The 23,495-nt window shown below is 38.8% G+C and overlaps 1 protein-coding gene across 4 annotated transcripts; it reads left to right on the forward strand.

The window, feature by feature from the left end:
• Nucleotides 1–3,090: 3,090 nt before the first annotated feature.
• Nucleotides 3,091–22,312, forward strand: lbhl (LBH regulator of WNT signaling pathway, like). 4 transcript variants are annotated; one of them, XM_053500751.1, is made up of 4 exons: nucleotides 3,091–3,143; nucleotides 17,723–17,804; nucleotides 18,736–19,012; nucleotides 19,694–20,084. In XM_053500751.1, exons 2-4 carry the CDS (start codon nucleotides 17,757–17,759, stop codon nucleotides 19,762–19,764), a joined length of 396 nt encoding a protein of 131 aa, XP_053356726.1. In that variant the 5' UTR covers nucleotides 3,091–3,143; nucleotides 17,723–17,756; the 3' UTR covers nucleotides 19,765–20,084. The 4 variants fall into 4 exon arrangements, with proteins under 4 accessions (XP_053356726.1, XP_053356724.1, XP_053356723.1 ...); XM_053500749.1 differs by lacking the exons at nucleotides 3,091–3,143; nucleotides 19,694–20,084 and adding exons at nucleotides 4,651–4,792; nucleotides 22,184–22,312; XM_053500748.1 differs by lacking the exon at nucleotides 3,091–3,143 and adding an exon at nucleotides 4,651–4,792.
• Nucleotides 22,313–23,495: the final 1,183 nt, after the last annotated feature.

Raw genomic sequence — 23,495 nt, forward strand, 5'->3', positions numbered from 1 at the left:
AATATAACACCACACACACACACATACACACACATACCTTAAACATCCTCTTTGGTACAGTGATCTATCTATCTATCTATCTATCTATGGTCAAAAGTATGTGGACACCCGACCATATGTGTTTCTTATCCAATTCGTCCTCACACAGTTAGAAGCACTATAACTCTACAGAATTTCTTTGTACAGTATATTGTAGCATCATATTTTCACTTTCACTGAAATTTAAACCTGCATCATCTAGCATGACAATTTTCCTGCATACAAAGTGATATTCGTGAAGCCCTGGTTTGGTGGAGGTTAATTGTGTAAAAGCACAAGTGTCCTGCACAAAGCCGTGACCTCAACCCCACTCAACACCTTTGGGATAAATGAGTGCATCATCATCATCATCATCCGACATTAGTACTGTACCTGACCTCACTAATGCTCTTGTGGCTGAATGAGCACAAATCCCCACAGCCATGCTCTAAAATCTAGTGAAAAGCATAGATCTCAGTCTAGAATCTCGAAAGGAATTTTCATGTACATAGATGTGATAATCAGGCGCACAAAAGTTTTGGTTATGTAGTTTATCTATCTGTCTTGTTGTTGCTGCTGTCCTACAGAATCCTTGAACATGGATAGATCAAATGTCAAGGACAGAACTAGCTGTACACCTAACCCAGTAAACATTTAGCACCTGCAACCCTTGGGCTCTTTATCTGAAGTTGTTTGTCTTCATGTAAAAAAAAAAAAAAGCCTCCAGCCCACACACACTGCAGTTCTCACTGTTTATTGTAAATGTGGGTGTTATGTTAAAGAGCCCTCTGACTGCGCAAAAACCTCAATCTTCTACAAAATAAAAAGGTAAAACGCCTTTCAAAATCAACAGTTCTAAGCTTTTCCAACAAGGCCAAAGCCCATCATCTTCTCTTCTTTGCTTTCACCTTTTGCAAAAAAAAAAAAAAAAAACTTCCATCGCGGTAAACACCACTCACCTCTGAAAAAAATAAAAAAATAAATACACTTATCCTGCAGGCAGACAGCAAAGAATAAAGACCATCTCCATGCCATCTGTCTCCACTTCCATACTGCACTTTATTACATCATATCCATAATATTACAAATCTCCTTCCCTACTCTATCTCCAGTCATTTCAGGTATTGCATACTTTCATATGTTATGTTGAAATGTGTGCAACATCCCTCATTCTGTCACTTTTTGTCTAGTTACAGCATTTACAATGTTTAATTTAGAGATAATTTAAAATTCCTGCACTGTGTCTTTTCAGGAGTGTGCGATTCTAGCACAATATTTAAATGCTGACAGAGTCCTGCATGCACATGACAACAAAATCATCTGTCTTTTCGGAGTGTAGACACTTTGTTGAATAAGACAATATTTAGGGTTAGGGGAGATTAAGGAGCATAAAACATATTACTCACTTCCTTGTCGTCTATACCGCTTTATCCTGTATACAGGGGTCACGGGGGGCTATCCCTATCCCAGGGCACAAGGCAGGATACACCCTGGCCGTGGTGACAATCCATCGCAGGTCACACAGTCACATTCACTACGAGCAATTTGAGAACACCAATTAGCCTAATCTGTATGTCTTTGGACTGTGGCAGGAAACCAGAATACCTAAAGAAAACCCACCAACCACTGGGTGAACATGTGAACCCTTCTGCCCTCAGACCCTAGTTGGGAATTGAACCCAGACACTGGAAATGCAAGGCCACAGTGTTAACCCCTAACCCAAGTACTGTGCCACCCATTAAACATATTAAATTAATAAAAAGCAATTGGGTTAGAATCATTATGTAAACTCTTATTCGATGTGTTTTACACGTATAAACCCAAGGCTTTTAAAGTAACTAATAACAATAAATGCAATGAAGAGCTGAAAGTTTCCTTCAGTTGTCAGGGTAACAATAGCAATACTTTGTAATAAAAATAGCAAAGAAATACATGCAGTTGTGAAAACAAAAGTGATTTATAACCCCAGTTTGTAACAGCTTCCCAATTAAAGTGAAGTTTCTCTCCAACCATTTTTTGTTTTCTAAAAGTTTTCCCGCCAGATTTTATGAGCTGAGCTCCACGCGCCCCCGTGTGGCCAGTCACGGACTTGCAGTTAACAGTAGGTGAATAATACAGGACCTAATTTCTCATGCCCAGGCCAAGATAACAAAAAGGTTAGCCCCTCCTGATCAGGGCTGAAAGCTCAACAGGATATCTGACAGGTAATACCTGAAAGCTATATTTACACTTTTTTATATATATATTTATTTCTTATCACATCAAAACCTGTCTCCATCTATATAAATAAAAGAAAGGTTTTGTCTGTACATAGGGCAGAACTTTTCAAGCCTTTTTAATGTTATCTTTACGTTTCATACATTGGAGGACCTGAAACCAGTGTCTGAACATTTTTCATGTCTGTCTGTATGTAATTTAATAAAAAGTACTTGGGTTTTTGGTTGAAGTTGAACCTGCGCCAAAATGAAATTGAAGTATTTAGTAAAAGTGAAGTTATGAGCAGTTATGTGCCGGATTTCAAACTGGAGGTTTGGACAGTGTACTGCGTATGCGTCAAAACTGTGGACACGTCTTTATTCTACCCTGGATATCTTCCTGAAGTTTGACCTGCACCATAAATAAAATCGAAACGTTAAATAAAAGTGATGTTATGAACAGTTATGTACAATACAGAGAGGACCTACCTAGACCCTAATAATTATAGTAACTGAATAATCTTGCACTTTTCATGTTTACATGTATATAAATGAATATCACAATAAAATTATTAATTGGAATTAATATTAACAATAATATGGTCAATTAATTATGAACTTATTTAATAATGCCCCCCGCCCTCACACAAACCACAGATATTATGTTCTGATTAGTTTTAATTTGTTAACACATGATGACTGATGATTATCACTTGTTTTTTTTTTGTTCATTCATCTTCAGTATGTGTTTATCCTGTATTTATTTACTTGTCATTTATAAAAGCGTTTCACAAATGTGGATAAAGTTTGCGGCATTATTGTGTTAGATGTTATGGTGCCCGTGTCGTGTGCGTTTGATTGCAACACCTACTGTAGTAAAGTGGTTCATGGAGGGCGTTCGCCGATGCACTTGCACAAGGTGCTATAAAGGTTAGTGACTGTAGTGTGGTGCTTCCTCTAAGCTTTAAATTTGACAATCTGAGAATCTCTAGAATTGGAGCGCAGATATTAATTGTAGTTCATAGTTGTGGATCTTTTAATCAATTGTGTTATAAATAAATAAAGTTTAATAAATATTTTATATTTATTATTATTGCTATTATTATTATTATTATATGATATTATTTATTAATAAATAATAAATATTTTTAAATAAATAAAGTTTAATTATTTGTGCATCTGGTATGTGAATCTTCAACAAATCAAAACAACAATGGTGCCATTCTGTCTGTTGCACTACATACAAGCATCATTTAATCTGGTGTGAATTTTTAACATGATGAACCTGGTTATAAGAGCTCCATCATGATACATTTCTTTAAAAATGCTCTGTTTCACGACACATAGAACCCAGTGGTTTATTCCAGCTTTATAAACCCCTGATCAGTGTTCTTCCTCTCACAAGCCCTGGCACACTTTCCAAGTGTGAATCTGGCACGTGCTTGCAGGACAATAAGTAAAGGACATTAAGATTTAGAGCATGCTGGCTGAAGATACTTTACTGGAGTGTAGGACAAACCACTCTGTTTTATATCTTCTAGTGCAGACTCGCACTTTTTATTGGCTCGTTCTGTCTGTCTGCCCCCACTCGTGACTATAAAAATGAAAAAAAAAGAAGAAGTGGAAGGCTTTATATTGATACCTACTGTACACTGCCCAAGCCAAATAAAAACTTCTGGTGCTCCAGGTTCCTCCCACAGACCAAAAACATAGCGATCAGGCTAACTGGCATTCCCAAATTGCCCATTTGTATGTGTGTGTGTGCCTCGTGATGGATTGGGACCCTGTCCGAGATGTACCCCGCCCCGTGCCCTAAGTCTCCCGAGATAGGCTCCAGGCCCCTCGTGACCCTGTATACAGTGGTATGGATGATGAGTGAGTAAATTTAATCATTGATTATTGATATTGATTAATATGGTTTAGCTGGCAATGAATTCTTGCCTAGTAGCCAAGCACTAGTGAAACACTATGATAAGTGCATTAGTGTAGCAGGGGATTATATAGTGAAATAAAGGGCGTTTCTAACTCTCATATTGTGTTCTCTTGTTCTGCGCAATCAAAAGTCCCGGTTTGACTCGAACCCCCATTGGCAAGTCCAGCAGGCAGGACTGTAGACCACCAGCAGGGCGGCACGGCTACAGCTACTTCAATCAGTTGTTTGGATCTCTAATCAGCTCTGCCACTAATCCCGCTTCTCTACTGTACAACATCCTTCTGCAGAGGTAGAGAGAGGGATAGAGAGAGGGATAGAGAGAGGGATAGAGAGAGACAAAACCGGGAGAGGAAGAGGGCTCGAGAGAGAGACAGATGGATGGAAAAAGGTGTCAGAGTTTGTACATGTGAAGATGAGCAGACTGCACTTCGCTTTAGGAAGAGATTACAGGAATATTGGGAAAATATTGCCAGGAGGTCAAATCTCCACACACACACACACACACACACACACACACACACATCTCTGTAAGCCGGGAGAGGTTAAGCTCCTCACTGGATCCTAAAGATCTGTGGAAATCGTCGATAACCAGACCCTGCATGGAGCACAGCAGCGGCACAGAGGACGCCTGTATCTCCACACAAGGGTAGGAGACCTCTGTTCTTAGAGGGAGGGGGTCAAAGTGTATCTTATATATTGCAACTTTTATTGCAACTTTTTATTGCAAATTTATCACAACTGTAAATTTTAATATACCTGCAGTTATAATATACTGGCAGTTTCACAGTATTTATTTATTTTGTACGAACTTAAACTTAAACAAATAGAGCGACGTCTGTAACAATTGTTTTTAGGGAGAATCAAACATTTCGTGCAGATACACTAATGCAGGATCAACATTTATGACAAAATGTATAAAAAGACTGAGGAGGGTGCCTATAGTATCGCTTAGTTCTGTGAATTACTGTAAATCTATTGACAGTGTACTCATGTGGTACAGTGGGGCAAATAAGTATTTAGTCAGCCACCAATTGTGCAAGTTCTCGCACGTAAAAGATGAGAGAGGCCTGTAATTTTCATCATAGGTATACTGTGGTGTTGGATCTACTTTCAGTAGTGTGCTGTGGCAGTGCTTCCTGAGCATGCGCATATATATACTGCTGCACTCTTATGTGAATTGTTAAGTGTGTTTTTACCCCCAACAACGAATTGATAGTAAAACGAATGAACCGGCAGTCTCCGCTCCGTCTCTTTATTCCATATGAAGTTGTTACAGATGCAACAGATGGGCGATGAGCTGAACGGACACCAACGCGAGCCCCCGCTGCGTGAATAATCATTTTGACCACATTGGCTAGTCAAAACGGGGAAAGAGAGAAACGAGCAGAACTCGTGCAGCTAACAAGCTAAGTACAACCACCAGCATGGCATGTGTAGGGAAAATAGAGGAATTCGACAGTGCAAATGAAGACTGGGAGTCATATATTGAAGAAGTTGAACTTTACCTTGTCGCAAATGACATAAATAATGATAGGAAAGTCCTGACTCTTCTCAGCTTAATGGGTGCAAAAACCTACAACCTGCTACGTAATTTGTTAGCTCCTACAAAGCCCTCTACTCAGGACGTTCAGGTGATTGTGAACACATAAAAAAATCACCTCAACCCAAAACCAATAGTAAGAGCAGAAAGGTTTCGCTTCCATAATAGAAACCAGTCTAAGGACGAAAATATCTCTGACTTCATTCCTGAATTACGCAAACCGGCTCAGTTTTGTGAATTTGAAACTGGACTGTCGGACGCACTGCGTGACAGATTGGTGTGCGGCATGCACAGCCGGAGTACACAGAAGAGGTTGTCTATTGCAGTGTCAATGGAGAGAGCAGACAGAGATGCTGTGGAGCTACAAAAAAAAGGCATGGAGAGTGGGCCGCATGAAATGACAATAAATGATAAACATAAGTGTTACAGATGTGGCAAAACCTCTCATGATGCAAATGGTTGCTGGTTCAAGGACATATAGAAAGAGTGTGTAAACAAAAATCAGATGGAAAGCAAACACATAAGGCGAAACCATCAGTCAGGAAGCCCAAGTACAAGGCAAAACGTGTACAGTATGTCGCTAAGAGTGAAAGCAGATCAGGAACTGAGTTTGACACGAATGATCTGGCCTGTTTAGAGCTACATAGTATCACTAAAGAAAAAGAAAGAGAGATAATTTGGCTCACCTCAGAAGTGTCTGGTGTTCAGTTAAAGATGGAGCTGGACACAGGATCTGCAGTGTCAGTAATTTCCAGGTCTGACTACAAACAACTGTTCACCTCCCTGCCATTGTTAAAGACCCAGGTATGGCTTAAAACCTACACAGGTGAAAGAGTGTGTCCCGATGGAAAACACAGGGTGAAAGTGACATACAAAGGAAGTACACAGCAGTTGGATTTATAATTCCTGAAACATGGTGGACCACCCCGGGAACACAATGTTATCTTGATGACATCATCATAACCGGTAAGAATGATGAAGAACACCTTGAAAATCTATCAAAAGTACTAACAAGACTTAGTGCATATGGCTTGCGTGCAAAGAAAAGCAAATGTGAGTTCTTCAGGGATGAAATCTCATATTGTGGTCACGTGATAGACAAGCATGGTCTACACAAATCACCAGAGAAAATTGAAGCGATGCTTTATGCACCGAAACCAGAAAATGTGTCACAACTGAGGTCATATTTGGGTCTTGTGAACTATTACCATAAGTTTCTCCCAAACCTATCCACACTGCTGCATCCTCTGAACACACTACAGCAGATCGGAGAAAAATAGAAGTGGACTCAAAGAATGTAACAAGGCATTTGATGAAACAAAAAGACTGATTACATCAGATGAAGTACTGACCCACTATGACCCAGCACAACCCATTAGACTAGCATGTGATGCAAGTCCCTATGGGATAGGGTGTGTCTTGTCACACATCATGGCGGATGGATCTGAATGCCCCATTGCCTATGCGTCAAGATCACTGACATGTGCAGAGAAAAACTATGCACAGATCGACCGTGAAGCTCTAAGCTTTGTGTGGGGTGTCAAAAAGTTCCACCATTATCTGTATGGGAGACGGTTTACACTTGTGACAGACCACCAACCCCTGGTAGCAATCTTTAACCCCGGCAAAGGCATTCCAGTGGTTGCAGCAGCCCGTTTACAATGCTGGGCGCTCTTCCTGGGAGCCCACAGCTACGACATTGAGTTTAAAGGGACCAAGCACCATTGCAATGCAGACGGATTGTCACAGCTACCATAGTCAACCCCGGAGGAGGACAGTCTGCAGACCCAGCGGAGGTGTACCATATGACGGTGATACTGTAAGTCAACTGCCGGTAACAAACTTGGAAATCCAAAGACAAAAAAGGCTGGATCCTAGTTTGTCAAAAGTCTTCGAAATTACAGTAAAGGAATGGCCAGCCCAAGGCAATTCCCTATTTCTAGAGTTCTTATCTCGGCGTGACCAACTCTCAGGGTGCCAGGGAACCCTGTTGTGTGGATCTCGCGTAGTGGTTCCATCAAAGCCATGCTCCAGAGTTTTAGAAACTTTACATGAAGGACACTTAGGCACAGTTAAAATGAAGAGTCTAGCTCATAGCTATGTCTGGTGGCCGGGTATTGATAAACAAATTGAAGACATCACTAAAACATGTTCTGGTTGTCAGAAGGTCCAGAATGAGCCACCGCAAGCACCTCTTCATCCATGGGAGTGGCCTTCAGCCCCCTGGCAAAGAGTGCACATAGATTTCGCTGGCCCATTTATGAACTCCATGTTTCTGATTGCAGTTGATGCCCACTCCAAGTGGCCAGAGGTGATACCGATGAAATCTACTACCTCAGAAAACACTGTAAGTGCTCTCCGGACCATCTTCTCTCGGAATGGTCTACCTGAGCAGATTGAACGGACCACAGTTCACCTCTGATGTGTTCAGTCTTTTCACAAAAAAGAATGGCATCAAACATTTTAGGTCAGCTCCATACCATCCAGCTACGAACGGCTTAGTCGAGAGATTTGTTCAAACTTTCAAAAGGGCTGTTAAGGCTATGAACCAGGAGGGCTTGTCCCTTCAACACAAGGTGGATAACTTTCTCTTCAGCTACAGAAACTCTGTTCATGCTACAACAAACCAAACACCTGCTATGCTGTTTATGAACCACAACCTCAGATCTCGTATTGAGCTCCTGAAACCAAACCTGCGACAGGAAGTACAAAATAAACAGTTTTCTTACTTACCCACAACACCAAGAATGTCTCCACCCAGAGCCCATCTACTGTGGAGGCTACGCCACAGCATCAGAGGTTTTATCCTGTTAGGCACAGAACACCCCCTAAGAGACTAGATTTGTGATTGCCTTGATTTGTCACAACGCAGATAGCTGTGCGTAGTTGTTATTGTGGTTGTTAAATTGTTACAGTTGAGTTGTGGGGTAGTGATTTAAAAGGGGAGGAACTGTGGTGTTTGGATCTACTTTCAGTGGTGTGATGCGGCAGTGCTTCCTGAGCATGTGCATATATATATACTGCTGCACTGTTATGTGAATTGTTAAGTGTGTTTTCTCTCTGTACGAATTGATAGTAAAATGAATGAACCGGCAGTCTCCGCTCCGTCTCATTATTCCATATGAAGTTGTTACAGATGCAACATATACCTCAACTATAAGAGACAAAGTTAGAGAAAAGAAATTCTAGAAAATCACAGAGTAGAATTTTTAAAGAATTTATTTGCAAATTATGGTGGAAAATAAGTATTTGGTCACCTACAAACTCTCACAGACCTGTAACTTCTTCTTTAAGAGGCTCCTCTGTCCTCCACTCGTTACCCGTATTAATGGTATCTGTTATCAGTATAAAAGACACCTGTCCACAACCTCAAACAGTCACACTCCAAACTCCACTATGGCCAAGACCAAAGAGCTGTCAAAGGACACCAGAAACAAAATTGTAGACCTGCACCAGGCTGGGAAGACTGAATCTGCAATAGGTAAGCAGCTTGGTGTGAGGAAATCAACTATGAGAGCAATTAATAGAAAAAGGAAGACATACAAGACTGATAATCTCCCTCGATCTGGGGCTCCACACAAAATCTCACTCCATGAGGTCAAAATGATCACAAGAACAACAAAAATCCCAGAACCACACGGGGGACCTAGTGAATGACCTGCAAAGAGCTGGGACCAAAGTAACAAAGGCTACCATCAGTAACACACTGGCCGCCAGGACCTCAAATCCTGCAGTGCCAGACGTGTCCCCCTGCTTAAGCCAGTACATGTCCAGACCCGTCTGAAGTTTGCTAGAGAACATTTGGATGATCCAGAAGAGGATTGGGAGAATGCCAGATGGAACCAAAATAGAACTTCATGTTTGGAGGAGAAAGAGTTGCATCCAAACAACACCATACCTACTGTGAAGCATGGGGGTGAAAACATCCTGCTTTGGGGCTGGTTTTCTGCAAAGGGACCAGGACAACTGATCCATGTAAAGGAAGGAATGAACGGGGCCATGTATTGTGAGATTTTGACAATGATCCCAAACACACCGCCCGGGCAACGAAGAAATGGCTTCATAAGAAACGTTTCAAGGTCCTTGAGTGGCCTAGCCAGTCTCCAGATCTTAACCCCATAGAAAATATTTGGAGGGAGTTGAAAGTCCGTGTTGCCCAGCGACAGCCCCAAAACATCACTGCTCTAGAGGAGATCTGCATGGAGGAATGGGCCAAAATACCAGCAACAGTGTGTGTAAACATTGTGAAGACTTACAGAAAACGTTTGACCTCTGTCATTGCCAACAAAGGGTATATAACCAAGTATTGAGATGAAATTTGACCAAATTTTTGACCAAATACTTATTTTCACCAAAATTTATTAATAATAAATAAAATAAATTATTAAATAATAAATTTTTATTTTGCCCCACTATATGTGTGTGTATGTTTGTGTGAGAGAGAAACAGAGAGATAGAGAGATGCTTGAGCACATAAAAGACTTTGTAACAGCAGGAGGACAATGCAGGATTAGTCCAGCTCTGCAATCCAACTCTGATGTCATAGAGCCATGTGACACATGTGACATACAAAGAACACGCTGCATTGCTTTTTTTGACACATTTAAAGGGATTAATCTGGGAAACGGCTGTTTGTTTACTTGATGACAAATCTAAATACAGCAAAATAAATATATAAATAAACAAATAATCAAGTGCAAAATCTTGAACGTAATGGGCTTATTATAGAATTATTGATAAAGCCACCCTAATATCCTTAAGCCCTTTAACACATACAGTACAATATACCCGGGTTTTAAGTAAAGTAAAAGTACAGGTGCTTCCCTTACAATGTGCTCCACTACAGGTAGGATGGAGTACCACTTCAAATTTCCACTCAAATACTAAGTGCTTTAAAAAGTGCAAAAGCACAGGGACTCCACAAACCAACCAATTTTTCTTCATATCTATCCGTCTGACACTACAGGTGAAAATTGAAAAATTTGAATATTGTGCAAAAGTTCATTTATTTCAGTAATGCAACTTAGAAAGTAAAACTAGTATATGAGATAGACTCATTACATGCAAAGCAAGATAGTTCAAGCAAAATTTGTTATAATTAAGATGATTATGGCATATAGGTCATGAAAACCCCAAATCCACAATCTCAGAAAATTAGAAGTGTCCCACTCTAATCAGCTAATTAAGCCATAACACCTGCAAATGGTTCCTGAGCCTTTAAATGGGAAAGACTGCTGACCTGATAGTTGTGCAGAAAACCATTATTAACATTCTCCATAAGGAGGGAAAGCCTTAAAAGGTAATTGCAAAAGAAGTTCCCAAAGTGCTGTATCAAAGCACATTAAAAGAAAGTTATGTGGAAGATAAAAGTGTGAGGAAAAAAAGATGCACAAGCAGCAGGGATGACCGCAACCCGGAGAGGATTGTCAGGAAAAGGCCATTCAAGTGTTGAGGACTTTCACAAGGACTGGACTGAGGCTGGAGTCAGTGCATCAAGAGCCACCACACACAGACGGATCCTGGACATGAGCTTCAAGTGTCGTATTCCTCTTGTCAAGCCGCTCCTGAACCACAAACAACGTCAGAAGGTCTGTTGCTCACTTGTCCAAAGTCCTCTTTTCTGATGAGAGCAACTTTTGCATCTCATTTGGAGACTGAGAGTCTGGAGGAAGAATGGAGAGGCACACACTGCAAGATGCTTGAAGTCCAGGGTGAAGTTTCCACAGCCTGTGTGGATTTGGGGAGCCATGTCATCTGCTGGTGCTACAGTATTTCTAAAGTGCACTTCTGTAAATCAGGTTAACAGTATTTAAAAAAAAACTAAAAAGTTTCTCTTTAGGCTTAAATAAAAATTCCTGAATGCTTCAAATGTTATTCTCACATGGGCTGGTGCAGTTCTGTAATCTGTCAAAAAGTCAATGTTTAAATTCACTGTTTCTTTTTTTTTAAGAAACCACTGTCTGTGTAAAACACACACACACACACACACACACACAAAACATTACAATTAGTAGTTCTAGTCGTTTTTTTAAAACAGGAAGAAAAACAGGAAAGCCCCAGGAGTCTTTGGTTGCCAATTCAGTTTTAATTCTCCGATTTTTCTTTCACTTTAAGAAGGTCTTAGTCATGTTTCTCGTACATTGCGAAGTTATCATGTTAAAAGGACATTTTTATTTATAAAGGACAGTTTATTTATACAGTTCTCACTGTCTTACATTTTTATATACTTTACATATTTCAACTTTACACCTTATTTTATTCTATTTTATTGTAACAAAACATAGTAGATTTTATAATTGTTTATTCTTTATTTTTTCCTATTAGTGTTTATGCCTGCTTCCTTTACTTTCTTTTCAAAGTCACAAACAGTCGTGTAAGCATTTGACTGCGTATCATACTGTGTATGGTTGTGTACGTGACAAATAAAAATTCAAAAATTGAAAATTTTCTCAGTGTTCAGATTCAAGGCGGGGTGAATACTTATGAAAGACATTATTATTCAATGGATTATTTGTTTTCTTGGTTTCTTCAGGCCATCTGTGCATTCCGAACCTGCAATGACTTTGTATCCACATACATACTGTATACTTCAATATATAGTTGGTCCCACTTTTGCAGGTATAACAGCTGTCACTATTTTTTAGTAAGACTGTCTACTGATCTTAAAGTGTTTTTGTGTAGAGCATTTATGAGATAATGAGTCAGTGATGTTCGACTAGAAGGCCTGGCTCACAATCTCCATTTCATCCCAAAGGTGCTTAATGTCGTTGAGGTCAGGGCTCTGTGTTTGTAGCATGTAATATTAATATTTACTGTTTATTTACTTATTGATATTATGAGTGTCAGTAATACGTTTAATGCAGGGGATATGTACTTTCTTTTCTTGTGGCCAATGTGTTAGTGGTCCTGTTGGTATAATTATCATCTATATATAAAATTATAACATCAATTCGCTGGAAGTTTTATCTCACACTGTCTATTTCATATTTTTATACTTAAAGATCGTGCAGTGATAAAAACTGAGGTTTCTGTGCACGCAACAGGAGGTGACAAATCATGAAAGTTTCCGTTAATGTCAAAAACATCACGGAAAGATTTAGCAGGTTAGGGTTTGTGTCAAACTATTATAGGCTTTTTTAACTATCTATCTGAAATGTTTATTTTAAAGAATATATATACAAATATAATTCTGATATTCGAGAGGGAAGTCAGCGTGAATAAAAAAAAAATAACAAAAATGGAATAAGAAAGAAAAGCCCTGCTCCTAAGACGTGTTAAGAGAAAAGCATTCACCCTATCATTAGGAGAGTGCAACTTCAATCCATGAGGTTTAATATTAATGGACATATTGGCCATGGTGTCCCGGTAGGGGGAACGGACCTACATCATTCGGCAGATGCCCCTGTCCAGAGAAACTAACTTAAATGCTGTGAAGTCTCCATCAAAATACGTATCGCTTTACGAGGTTATTGACCAGAAGTAACATCAAACACTCTTGGGGGGATGGGGGTGGGTGTTAACCCAAACACCTAAGAAACGGATAGGTCTTTGGACATCGATTGAAGGTTGCCATGACTCAGCTTCATCTCTCCCCTGTCAGTCACATTTATTCTAGCATGCACTGTATCAAAGCTCATGTATTAAAAAGAGTGCTGATATAGTGTTCCCTCCAAGTGTATTACACCACTTAGTGATGCAGCAATATGAAAAGATGATTCATATGGCTCAGAGGAGACATCCGTGCTTTCCCTGGTTAGTAGTTGTTATTTCATAGTGGGTGGAAATTAGCATGAAAAAATTGGAGGGGGAAAAAGAAAGAACTAAATCTTGATCTGTTTTTCTTTCCCACTATGATTTATGATCTGACAATAATGGGAAATTATGTTTGTCTCCACCTTCTGTGCAAATAAGCTGCGGTCTGTGAACCAGCCACTTTTCTAGAACTTGGAAAAAAATACTGTTGCAAAAACAGCTTACTGTATGTAGCAGATCTTCTTATTCAATCATATATACGGTACATTGGATCGAATCGCATTCGAATCTCAACGATTTTGGGTGATTTGAGTGATTCATATTTTCAGATTCCTGATTTATTATGTGACACTTTGATAACAGGTTTATTTCTTTATCTTGTCTGGTTGCTGAGGTCTGGCGAGTGCGAGTTTGGTTTAAAAAAAAATTGAAATCCTATTTTTAGATTATTTTATGAGGATTTCAGTTTTATTTTGACACTAGGATTTCCCTCCTACTCCTAAAAACAACTACTCCAGCAGTGCATGGTTTTAGCAAAAACAAAAAAAAAGTTGCATATTGTTTTATCATATCTGTAATAACCAGCCTGGACAGTTTTTCCTAAAGTGCTTTAAAACAATGTTTAGGATTAAAACTTAATTCTGTTGAAGGATCAGGAATATTTTTTTGCCAGAATTGAAATTGTTAAACTAACCTGTTTGACTTAATACCTGACTTGATATAACATGAAGTGGGTCGTTATCACTCCCAAAGGAAATTTCTATTTTATTTTATTTAGCTAAAGTCAGTTCATCAGACAATAAACTAGATCTAAGCATAGGGACATTAGCTTAGAATGTTTGGAAGTGTTTTTATAGATGTTAAAATATGTTTTAAATATTATTTTTTCCCCCCGAAGAAGGAAAAACTCACTCTTTCACTCTGTGTCCAGGGTCACGGGGAGCCTGGAGTCTGAAAAGAGAACCCAGAGGAAACCCACCACACACGAGGAGAACATGCAAACTCCATGTTCTTGCCAAAAAATGCACTTCACTACAAGTAGAAGTACCACTTCAAATTTGCACTCAGGTTGAATTGCTTTAAAAAGTGCAAAAGTACAGGTACCAGGTACTGATTGTTCTGCATATTTACTGTATCCGACTGACACTATTTTCAAGTCAATTGAAGTTCTGATGCTGAGGACGAGGATGACATGAATGTGCAGCGCTAATAGTTATTAATAGCGACAAGTTTTGACATTGAGTGAATGGCGGGTAGGGTGGCACGGTGGTGTAGTGGTCAGCACTGTCACCTAGCACCACCAGGGTCCCGGTTTAATTCCCGCCTCTATGTGCTAGGAGTATGCATGTTCTCTCTGTGCTTGGTGGGTTTTCCTCTCGGTACACCGGTTTCCTCTCACAGTTCAAAGACATGAAGATTAGGCTTCACAGAAGCCTAGTATGTGACTTATTTATTTTATTTTTGACTGAGCAGTGTATTTATGTATTTTCACACACGCACACAAACATTTTGGCCGTGTTGTATTCAGCATATTGATCTTGTGTCTATTTTACTACTATGAATAAAACTTGTAAATCCTCTTCAGGGTTATTTACTTTATCTGATGATTTAAATAGATTTTTCCTTTTATGCTGTGGTTATGATAACCAGGTTGAAAATTTTACTTTTATGCTGTGGTTATGATAACCAGGTTAAAAAATTTCCTTTTATGCTGTGGTTATGATAACCAGGTTTAAATTTTCCTTTTATCCTGTGGTTATGATAACCAGGTTTAAAAAAATTCCACATCCTGTAGGAAGTGGTTTAATTTTACCCATACAGTATTTCTAAAGTGCACTTCTGTGATCAACAAAATTTAATAATAGTAATTAAAAAATTCTCTTTAAGCTTTAATAAAAATTCCTGAATGCATGAATGTTATTCTCATATGGGCTGGTGCAGTTCTGTAATCTGTCAAAGAGTCAATGATTAAAATCACTGTTGCTCTTAAAAAACAAACAAACAAACAAACAATCAAAAAAACTTTAAAATTAGTAGTTCTAGTCATTTCTTAAAACAGGAGGAAAGCAGAAAAGACCCAGGAGTCTTTGCCAATTCAGCTTTAACTCTCTTTTTTTTCTTTTACTTTAATAAGGCCTGAATCATGTTTCTCGCTTCACTGGTTCATTAGGTTATTGACCAGAAGTACTGTAACATCAAACACTCTTGGGGGGATGGGGGTGGGTCTTAACCCAAATACCCAAGAAACGGATAGGTCTTTGGACATCGATTAAAGATTCTAGCATGCCCTGTTCCCTCCAAGAATGTTACACCGAAAAGTTGAAAAAGTTATTATCATGTTAAAAGGAAGTTTTTCCATTTATATGATTAATCAATAGCTAATCAATATGTATTTATATTTCTCAAGGCAGCATAAATAATTATGAAAGACTACAGGGTTAAAGCATAATATGCTATGATTTGTTTTCTTGATTTCTTCAGTCCATCTGTGCATTCAAAATTTGCAATAACTTGCAGATAAACACACTATATGGACAAAAGTATTTGGGCAAACCTGCAATGACATTGTATCCAAAAACATACACTTCAATATGCAGTCGGCCCCCCTTTTGCAGCTATAACACCTTCCACTCTTCTTGAAAGGCTGTCCACAATATTTTGGAGTGTTTCTGTGGGAATTCATTCTGTAGAGCGTTTATGAGGTCAGACAGTGATGTTGGACAAGAAGTCCTGGTTCACAAGGGGTCAGGGCTCTGTGTTAGGGCCGGTCAAGTTCTTCCACATCGAATTCATCACATCATGTCTTTACTGTTTTTGCTTTGGGGGGTTACCGGGCGACAGTTGTGATGAAATAGAAAATTTGGAAAGTTGGAAACATAGCATTGTCCAAGATATCTTGATATGCTGAAGCATTAAGATTGCCCTTTACTGGGGATAAGGGGTGTGAATGAAACACCTAAATTCAGATATGGCCAGTATGAGTTTGTTTGCTACTGTAGGAGGGCTTTGAGAGGAAAAAAAATGTTGGAAAATGTTTTATTTTATTGTATTTTTTAGTTTATTTTAGTGAGGATTGCAATCTTATTTTGACACCAGGAGGTACATCCTACCCCTAAAAATAATTACTACAGCAGTGCATGGTTATAGAAAAAAAAGCATGTTGTTCCATCAGAGCTGGAATAACCAGTTTGGACATTGTATAGGATTTAAACTTTCTCACTTCTGTTGAAAGAGCAGGAAGATAAGGGATTTATTAACGGATTTTTGCCAGAATTGTAAATGTCAAACTAACCTGTGTGACTTTATACCTGACTTGATATGACATACACATATTCATATTTATGTAAAGAGATCGAGATGAAGCAGTTCTTTATTACTACCAAAGGAATTTTTTATTTAATTTAGCTAAAGTCAGCTCATTTAGCTCAATGCCACTGAACCGAGGTGGGAATTAAACCTGCACCCTGGGGGTACCAGGCAACAGTGCTAACCACTCTGCCACTGTGCCACCTTGAAGTGATTACAATTTTCACAGAGATGTATGCATTTACTCTCCTTTATTAAAACAGATGTGAAAAACAATTGTTTCAATCAGAGCTATAAATTAATTCCCAACAGTTACATTTTAAAAGGCTCATCTTTTCTTCATTCAGTCATTAGTTGCTCATCCAGACCTCCTTTAAGCAGTTGGACTTTATGTAACCTGTCTCCCAGGGGAAGTCCAGCTCTGCAGGAAAAACATAACTGTTAATCCATTAATGCTCAAACCCCGAATAAGTAATCTAAGCGGTGTAATCCTGCCTGCACAGAACAGGCACATGAACAGAAAGATTATAACCAGGTCAACTGGGATTGAAGACAGATTAACGCATAGGCGTCTTCATCTACAGTATGTCCAGCGAAGACTCTGATTCTTCGTGGAGTTTGACGAACAGACTGTGTAGCCAATGAGTTGCTGAGGTACGAATATTTTCCATATTGAGAAAAGCAATGACAGAGCGGCTCCACTGTGGAAAGTTTAGCACTGTCTGTTTAGTAAACAAAGTAAAATTCAGCAAAATATGAGCAAGCTTTTTCGAGTGGTGACCAGATGACCCTGCATTCGCATTTACAGAGAGGAAATGAGAAAGTCATGACGGTGCAATATAGATTAGTTTCTAGCAGAGAAAGACTTTTGTGCCCAGGTCAACTCTTGCAACCTTCGCATGTGGCCTTACAAAGGCTTTTTTTTTTTGCATATAGTCCTCATGCTTTGCTGATATCCCAGCTTTTTTGTTTTAACAGATCTGTGGAGAATTCAAGACCCCAGGATTTAGTCATGTATGAACTTCCACTGCAGAAACAAAGGGAAAGAGTTCCTTTTCAGGTAAGAATAATAGAATGCAATAGAAACAAAAAAACATTAATAGATAATAGACATACCACTAAATGCAAAAGTTTCATATGTGTACATCAAATTAAACAACATTTATTGTTTTGAGTTTCGTATTCCTTTATTATTATTATAGGTAATATTATTTGTTAAAAAGTATCCAATTATCAGTCCTCAGTAACTGCTTTAACCTGTTCAAAGTCTAACCAAGCAACATCAGGCATGGGGTGGGGATAAACCCTTAAACAGGATATCACTCCAAAGCATTGTTTACTCGCCTCACTTGCTAATCGCTTTTACGGCTTCGTCCTATATTCAGGGTCGCGCTGGGCCTGGAACGTATCCCGGGAGAATTAGGGCACAAGCGGGTTACACCCTGGACAGGGTACCAATTTATCGCGCGGCACATACACACACTTACACAGTCATTTAAACACTACAGGCAATTTGAGACCGCAAATTAGTCTAATCTGTACTGTATGTCTTTGGACTGTGGGAGGAAACCCACCGAGCACAGGGAGAACATGCAAACTCCACGGAGGCAGAAATCAAACCCGGACCATGGAGGTGCAAGGCGACAGTGCTAACCACTAAGCCACCATGTTGCTGATCAGGTTTATTAGGATTTCAATCATATATTATAACTTGTATGGTTACAAATAAGATTTGATAGCATTCACAATTTTTTAAATCACCTTAATGGGTAATTTTTCCTGTCGCTTTTAAATGCCATTTATACTTTCTAAAATAAACACACAAATGAACCAAATGGTACACCTTGCTTTTTTTTAAATCAGACCTGAAGACTGCAAGGACTCAGATTGTTCTTTAGTTTGTGAGATTCTGTTTTTGAGACGCACATTTTTGGATCATATAAAAATTCTCTCCCCAATTTTCCTTCTCTGTCTTTTTTTTTTCTCTGCAGATCTTTCCTGATCCTGTGGAAGTGGTACTGGGTACAGAGGGAACTCTGGGATGTGTGCTGCAGGGGAAAGAGCGTCTGCCTTCCATCGTGGTCGAGCCAACGGACATCAGCGAGGTGGAGAGCGGAGAACTGCGCTGGCCACCGGAGAACGAGGACTCTGAGGACGAGGACCTGTTTTTGGAGCAGTGCATCCCACCAGCTAACATTGCTGACTGGGGGGAAGAAGACGAAGATGAATCCATCATCATTAGCAACCAGTCGAGCAACTCGCTTTTGGGTGTGTTTGATAGCTTCAGATTCAGCTGCAGGATTTTGATGAATGTTTATAATAATAATTATTATTCTTATAGTGGCTTAGTGGATAGCACTGTGGATTGCACTGTCGCCTTGCACTTTCAGGGCCTGGGTTTGATTCTCCTCGGGCCCTCCCTGTGTGAATAGAGTTTGCCTGTTTTCCCCATGCGTTGTGGGTTTTCTACCACAGTCCAAAAGACATGCAGGTTAGGCTAATTGGCGTTCCCAAATTGCCCGTGGTGTGTGACGCATCCCAAGCAGACCACACAGGGCATCCATGCGACGAGATCTCTAACCAGATGCGGGGCGCCAGGATGAATCAGAGGGCAGAGGGGGTCAGGAGCGACATGTATAGACAGAGAGACAGGGAGAGGGAAAGAGACAGAGAGGAGAAGAGAGATAACATAAGTCTTTTGGGATAGGCTCCAGGCCTCACCACGACCCTGTATACAAAATAAAGCAGTATAGACTATAAGAGAGTGTGTGAGTGAGTAATAATTACAGTCATTGTGAGTACATTTTATAAAATGCGTACAATTAAATATTCCTAGGTACATTGCAAATTTGCAAACACGAATTAATTCTCTCCCGTTCTCTTTTTGTTTCTTCATATCTCCTCTTATATCACCTTATTTGACCTTCTGCCCTTCTTCACTTTCAATAGCACTTCAGTCAGAGGATTTCAGAGACGACACCCTGACTCTTCCTCCTGAAAATCTTCCTGCACTAAAGTGAACTGCTACAGTGTTCAGCCGTCTGAGAGTGTGTTTGGTCCTATTAAATGACTCTCTTCAATTTTTTAATCCAGTACTCAGTATGTACCATAATACATGTTCAACAGTGTTGTCTTCAGTCTTCAGCATAACATTTGTAAAATAGGAACTAAGGCAGGATTACAAAATCCCTCAGTGACATCAGCTCGGTAGTGTCAGTAAAATTTACATTGTGTGGCAATTTCTTCCTTTTTTTTTTTAAAGACTGCTTTGTTTTAGTAACTGTTACTTGTATTCATCCCAATGTGCATCAGATTAAATTTACTGTTCCTCTTTCACTGACCTTTTCTCCTAAAAAAAATATATAAAAAGAAAAATATGGTAAGATACTGTATCTGTCACAAAGAAAAGAGTTGAACCATGCTAGTAGTAGCTAGCTAGCTAGCCATCTTTTCCGGTGAATGACAAAAATACATTGCTGTTTTAGGGAACTGGCACCCCAAATAAGTAGACCTATTAAACCATATTAAAATGCTAAATACATAATAAAATGTTAAAACTCTGTAAAGAAGTAACTTTAGCTAAGTAGCTAGACAAAATGTCTGCCAATTAGCTAGCTAGCATAGCCTTATACATTGTTTATTTTGTTAACTAGCATCTGACAAATATCAATTTATTTAGTTTAGATTAGCGTTAATACCCATCAGTGACAGTTAAAGAGTTTGTAGAAATAGTTAAAAGGTTAAAGCTAAAGAAAATCTGATCAGCTTTAATGTAATCAGTGATTATTTCAGGCTGAAGGCCACGTACATGTCTGTCTGTCTTACTGTAGGACAGAATTCTCTGCATTATTTATTAATTAAAAAAAATAAAATGTTCATAAGGTTAAGTATCTTATGCACTTGTTTAAATTAAGTTGTACTTCTTTCGTCTTCAGCCAAATACACTCCCTGTCCGGTAATTGGAGAGTGAATCACAGAGGAGAAATCAAAAAAGTAGATTGAATAAAGATTAAGTTTTATCTTAAAATGACTTTAGCACATTAAAATTCACTTATACCACTTCAGCACTGTTATTTCAGCCGTGAAAATATTCAGTTTAGATTTTCTGATAAAAAAAAAAAAAAAAATTACGTAGAGGAAGTACTTATAAAGTAGATGGGTAAATTTAGCACATATTACTCAACATCTTTATTTCTTATACTTATGGTGCAGGTTAAAGTTTAGGAAGATATCAAAGTACTACAAAAGTTTCAATAACTTATGTTCAGTGATCAATTTAAGACGCGCCACAGTTTCCAAAAACTCTCTTTATTTCTCTACATAATCCCCTGATACACTGATGCACTTATCCCAGTGTTTCACTAGTGCTTGGATACCATCAAGGTAGAAAGTTTTCTCAGTATGCCGAAGCCATGATTAAACTGCCTGCCGCCTGTGACAGATACAGTGCATTATAAATACTGTACCTGGAAGCATACTGCAAAACTGTTAAAGTCACAGCGGAAATGTGGTGGGGAAAAAAAATCACAAATGACTGCGATTTTAGATTATGTAACCACTTGGTTAAGTTGCATCATAAAAAATTGACGTTAGCAATCAGAGCTATATTTAATAGTGGACGTAAGTGCATTTCCAAACACACAAAGCGTGACAAGAACTCTCTGGATTGGAACTTACCAGCTGTGTGGCCATGAGAAAATCACTTCTTAGTGAGACTCATGAGAAAAAAAACTTTGACGCTATGGAAAAAGGTCCTGATTGAGACTATTATGATCTGATGCTGCTCGGGTCTAGAGTCAGCAAGTTCATGTTATGTGGCAATAAAATGAAGTCCGCTGATGACCTGAATGACCTAGGATCTCTGAATGATCTAGGAACCTCTGTAGTCCAACCAGGGACTGTGGAGGGCAGTGGTGACCATTGTATTCTTTCCTATTTTGTATGACTGTGGTAGGACCTCCGGTCAACATTCACACTTACATTCACACATTACTGGCAAGTTGGGAACGCAAACACACAACCCAAACGCGATTTGGGAATCAAAACCAGGACCCGGAGGTGCAAGGTGACAGTGCTGACCACTACACCCACCAATATAACAATATATAGTGTATTGAAGCTTTAAACACTGGCCTCATACTGTATATAAGCCTGTGTTTTAAATAATAAATTTTTGTCAGAGTCATAGGAACACTGGGCTTGTGGTGGAAATACATCATGAATAGGATGGTCACTCTGTTCCCATGCACACACATTCACACACTCCTTACACTTCGGGGTGGTTTAGAGCCACTAAGTTTCATGTTTCACACATGTTTCAATATATTTAATAAAAAATATATATATTGTAAATATATACTGTATGTTTAGTTTAAAGTCATTAAATTGAATTAAGTACATTTATATGAAACTTATATTTTTTTGTGTGTTTCTGGACAGAAAACATTGAACCCAGAGAAACCCACACAGCCACGGATTGAATTGCGTGATGTGCTCAAGTCAAACTGGTACTTTTGATAAAATTTCATGCAAACATTTTAAGGAAGGCCTGTACATCTGTGAATGACACAAGGTGACTCTGAGCACACTGCAGTCATTCCTGTAAACATCCAGCAAGGAGTATGTCTGATCCTTTCCTAATGTTTGAGTTTTTAATGAAATTCCTGGGAGGCCAGAGTTTCAGATGTGAAGCATGCAGTTTAATCATGGCTTCGGCATACTGAGAAAACGTTTTACCCTGATGGTATTAAAGCACTGGGATAAGTGCATTAGTGTATGAGGGGATTATATAGAGAAATAAAGGGAGTTTTTATAACTCTTATAACTTTTATAAATCTTATATTCTGCACAATCAAAAGTCCCAGCTTGACTTGAACACCCTGTGTATCATCAACTTGGGGACTTTACCTTACATTGCTGTGTGTCACTACTAGTGTGTAAAAAAACACAGAACAGGACATTGTGTTGAAACGAACGTCAACCATTGATCAACCCTGGATGTGTTGCCTCAGCGAGTGTGTAAGATTTTGAAAGACCTGAAACACCCACGTTCGCCATGTAACATCACTGACAATGTGTGTGGCAGCATTCATCTTTTTATAATAATCATGATGATCTGTCAATTTATATTTATTTAATGTCTTAAGCATGGTTCAAGAGTGTATAATCTAAATAAATCTGATAAAATGTGTAAACTTTTATTCCAGGGATTTAGACTAACAGATGCACAAACAACAAACAACAGCAAGACATAAGCTTTTGCACATTTGCATCACATAATCACTTTCTGCATGTTAAAATCTTGTTGGTTCTTTAATGTGTCTATTTTAGGGTATTTTGATGTGTTTGCACTTTTTTTTGTAGAACTCAACATAATAAAAGTTTTGGTTATTGGCAAACATGCTCCAGACGTACAATAATAATGGAATGTAATATAGTGGCATGATTGCATTATCCTGTTGATAATGATGTTTAATTTCACTCTTCCACATTATGAACCAACAAAAAATGCTAGTAAAATTCTCTTTTTGATTCAGTAAACTCACGTCACAAATTTATGACTCTTTTTTTTTTAATGATTTGTCATCATCATCATCATCATGTGACAGACCACAAGCTGCAGTCAGTTGATATACGTTCGCAATACAAATTGTACTGTTTTAACTCAAGGCCATGTAGCTGAATGTTGCTCATTATGCCGTGTCTAAGCACAGATTTTGAGACTACTAAAACTCTGTTTAATTATATTTTT

The sequence above is a fragment of the Clarias gariepinus genome, chromosome 7, assembly GCF_024256425.1.
Source record: "Clarias gariepinus isolate MV-2021 ecotype Netherlands chromosome 7, CGAR_prim_01v2, whole genome shotgun sequence".
Lineage (NCBI taxonomy): Eukaryota > Metazoa > Chordata > Actinopteri > Siluriformes > Clariidae > Clarias > Clarias gariepinus.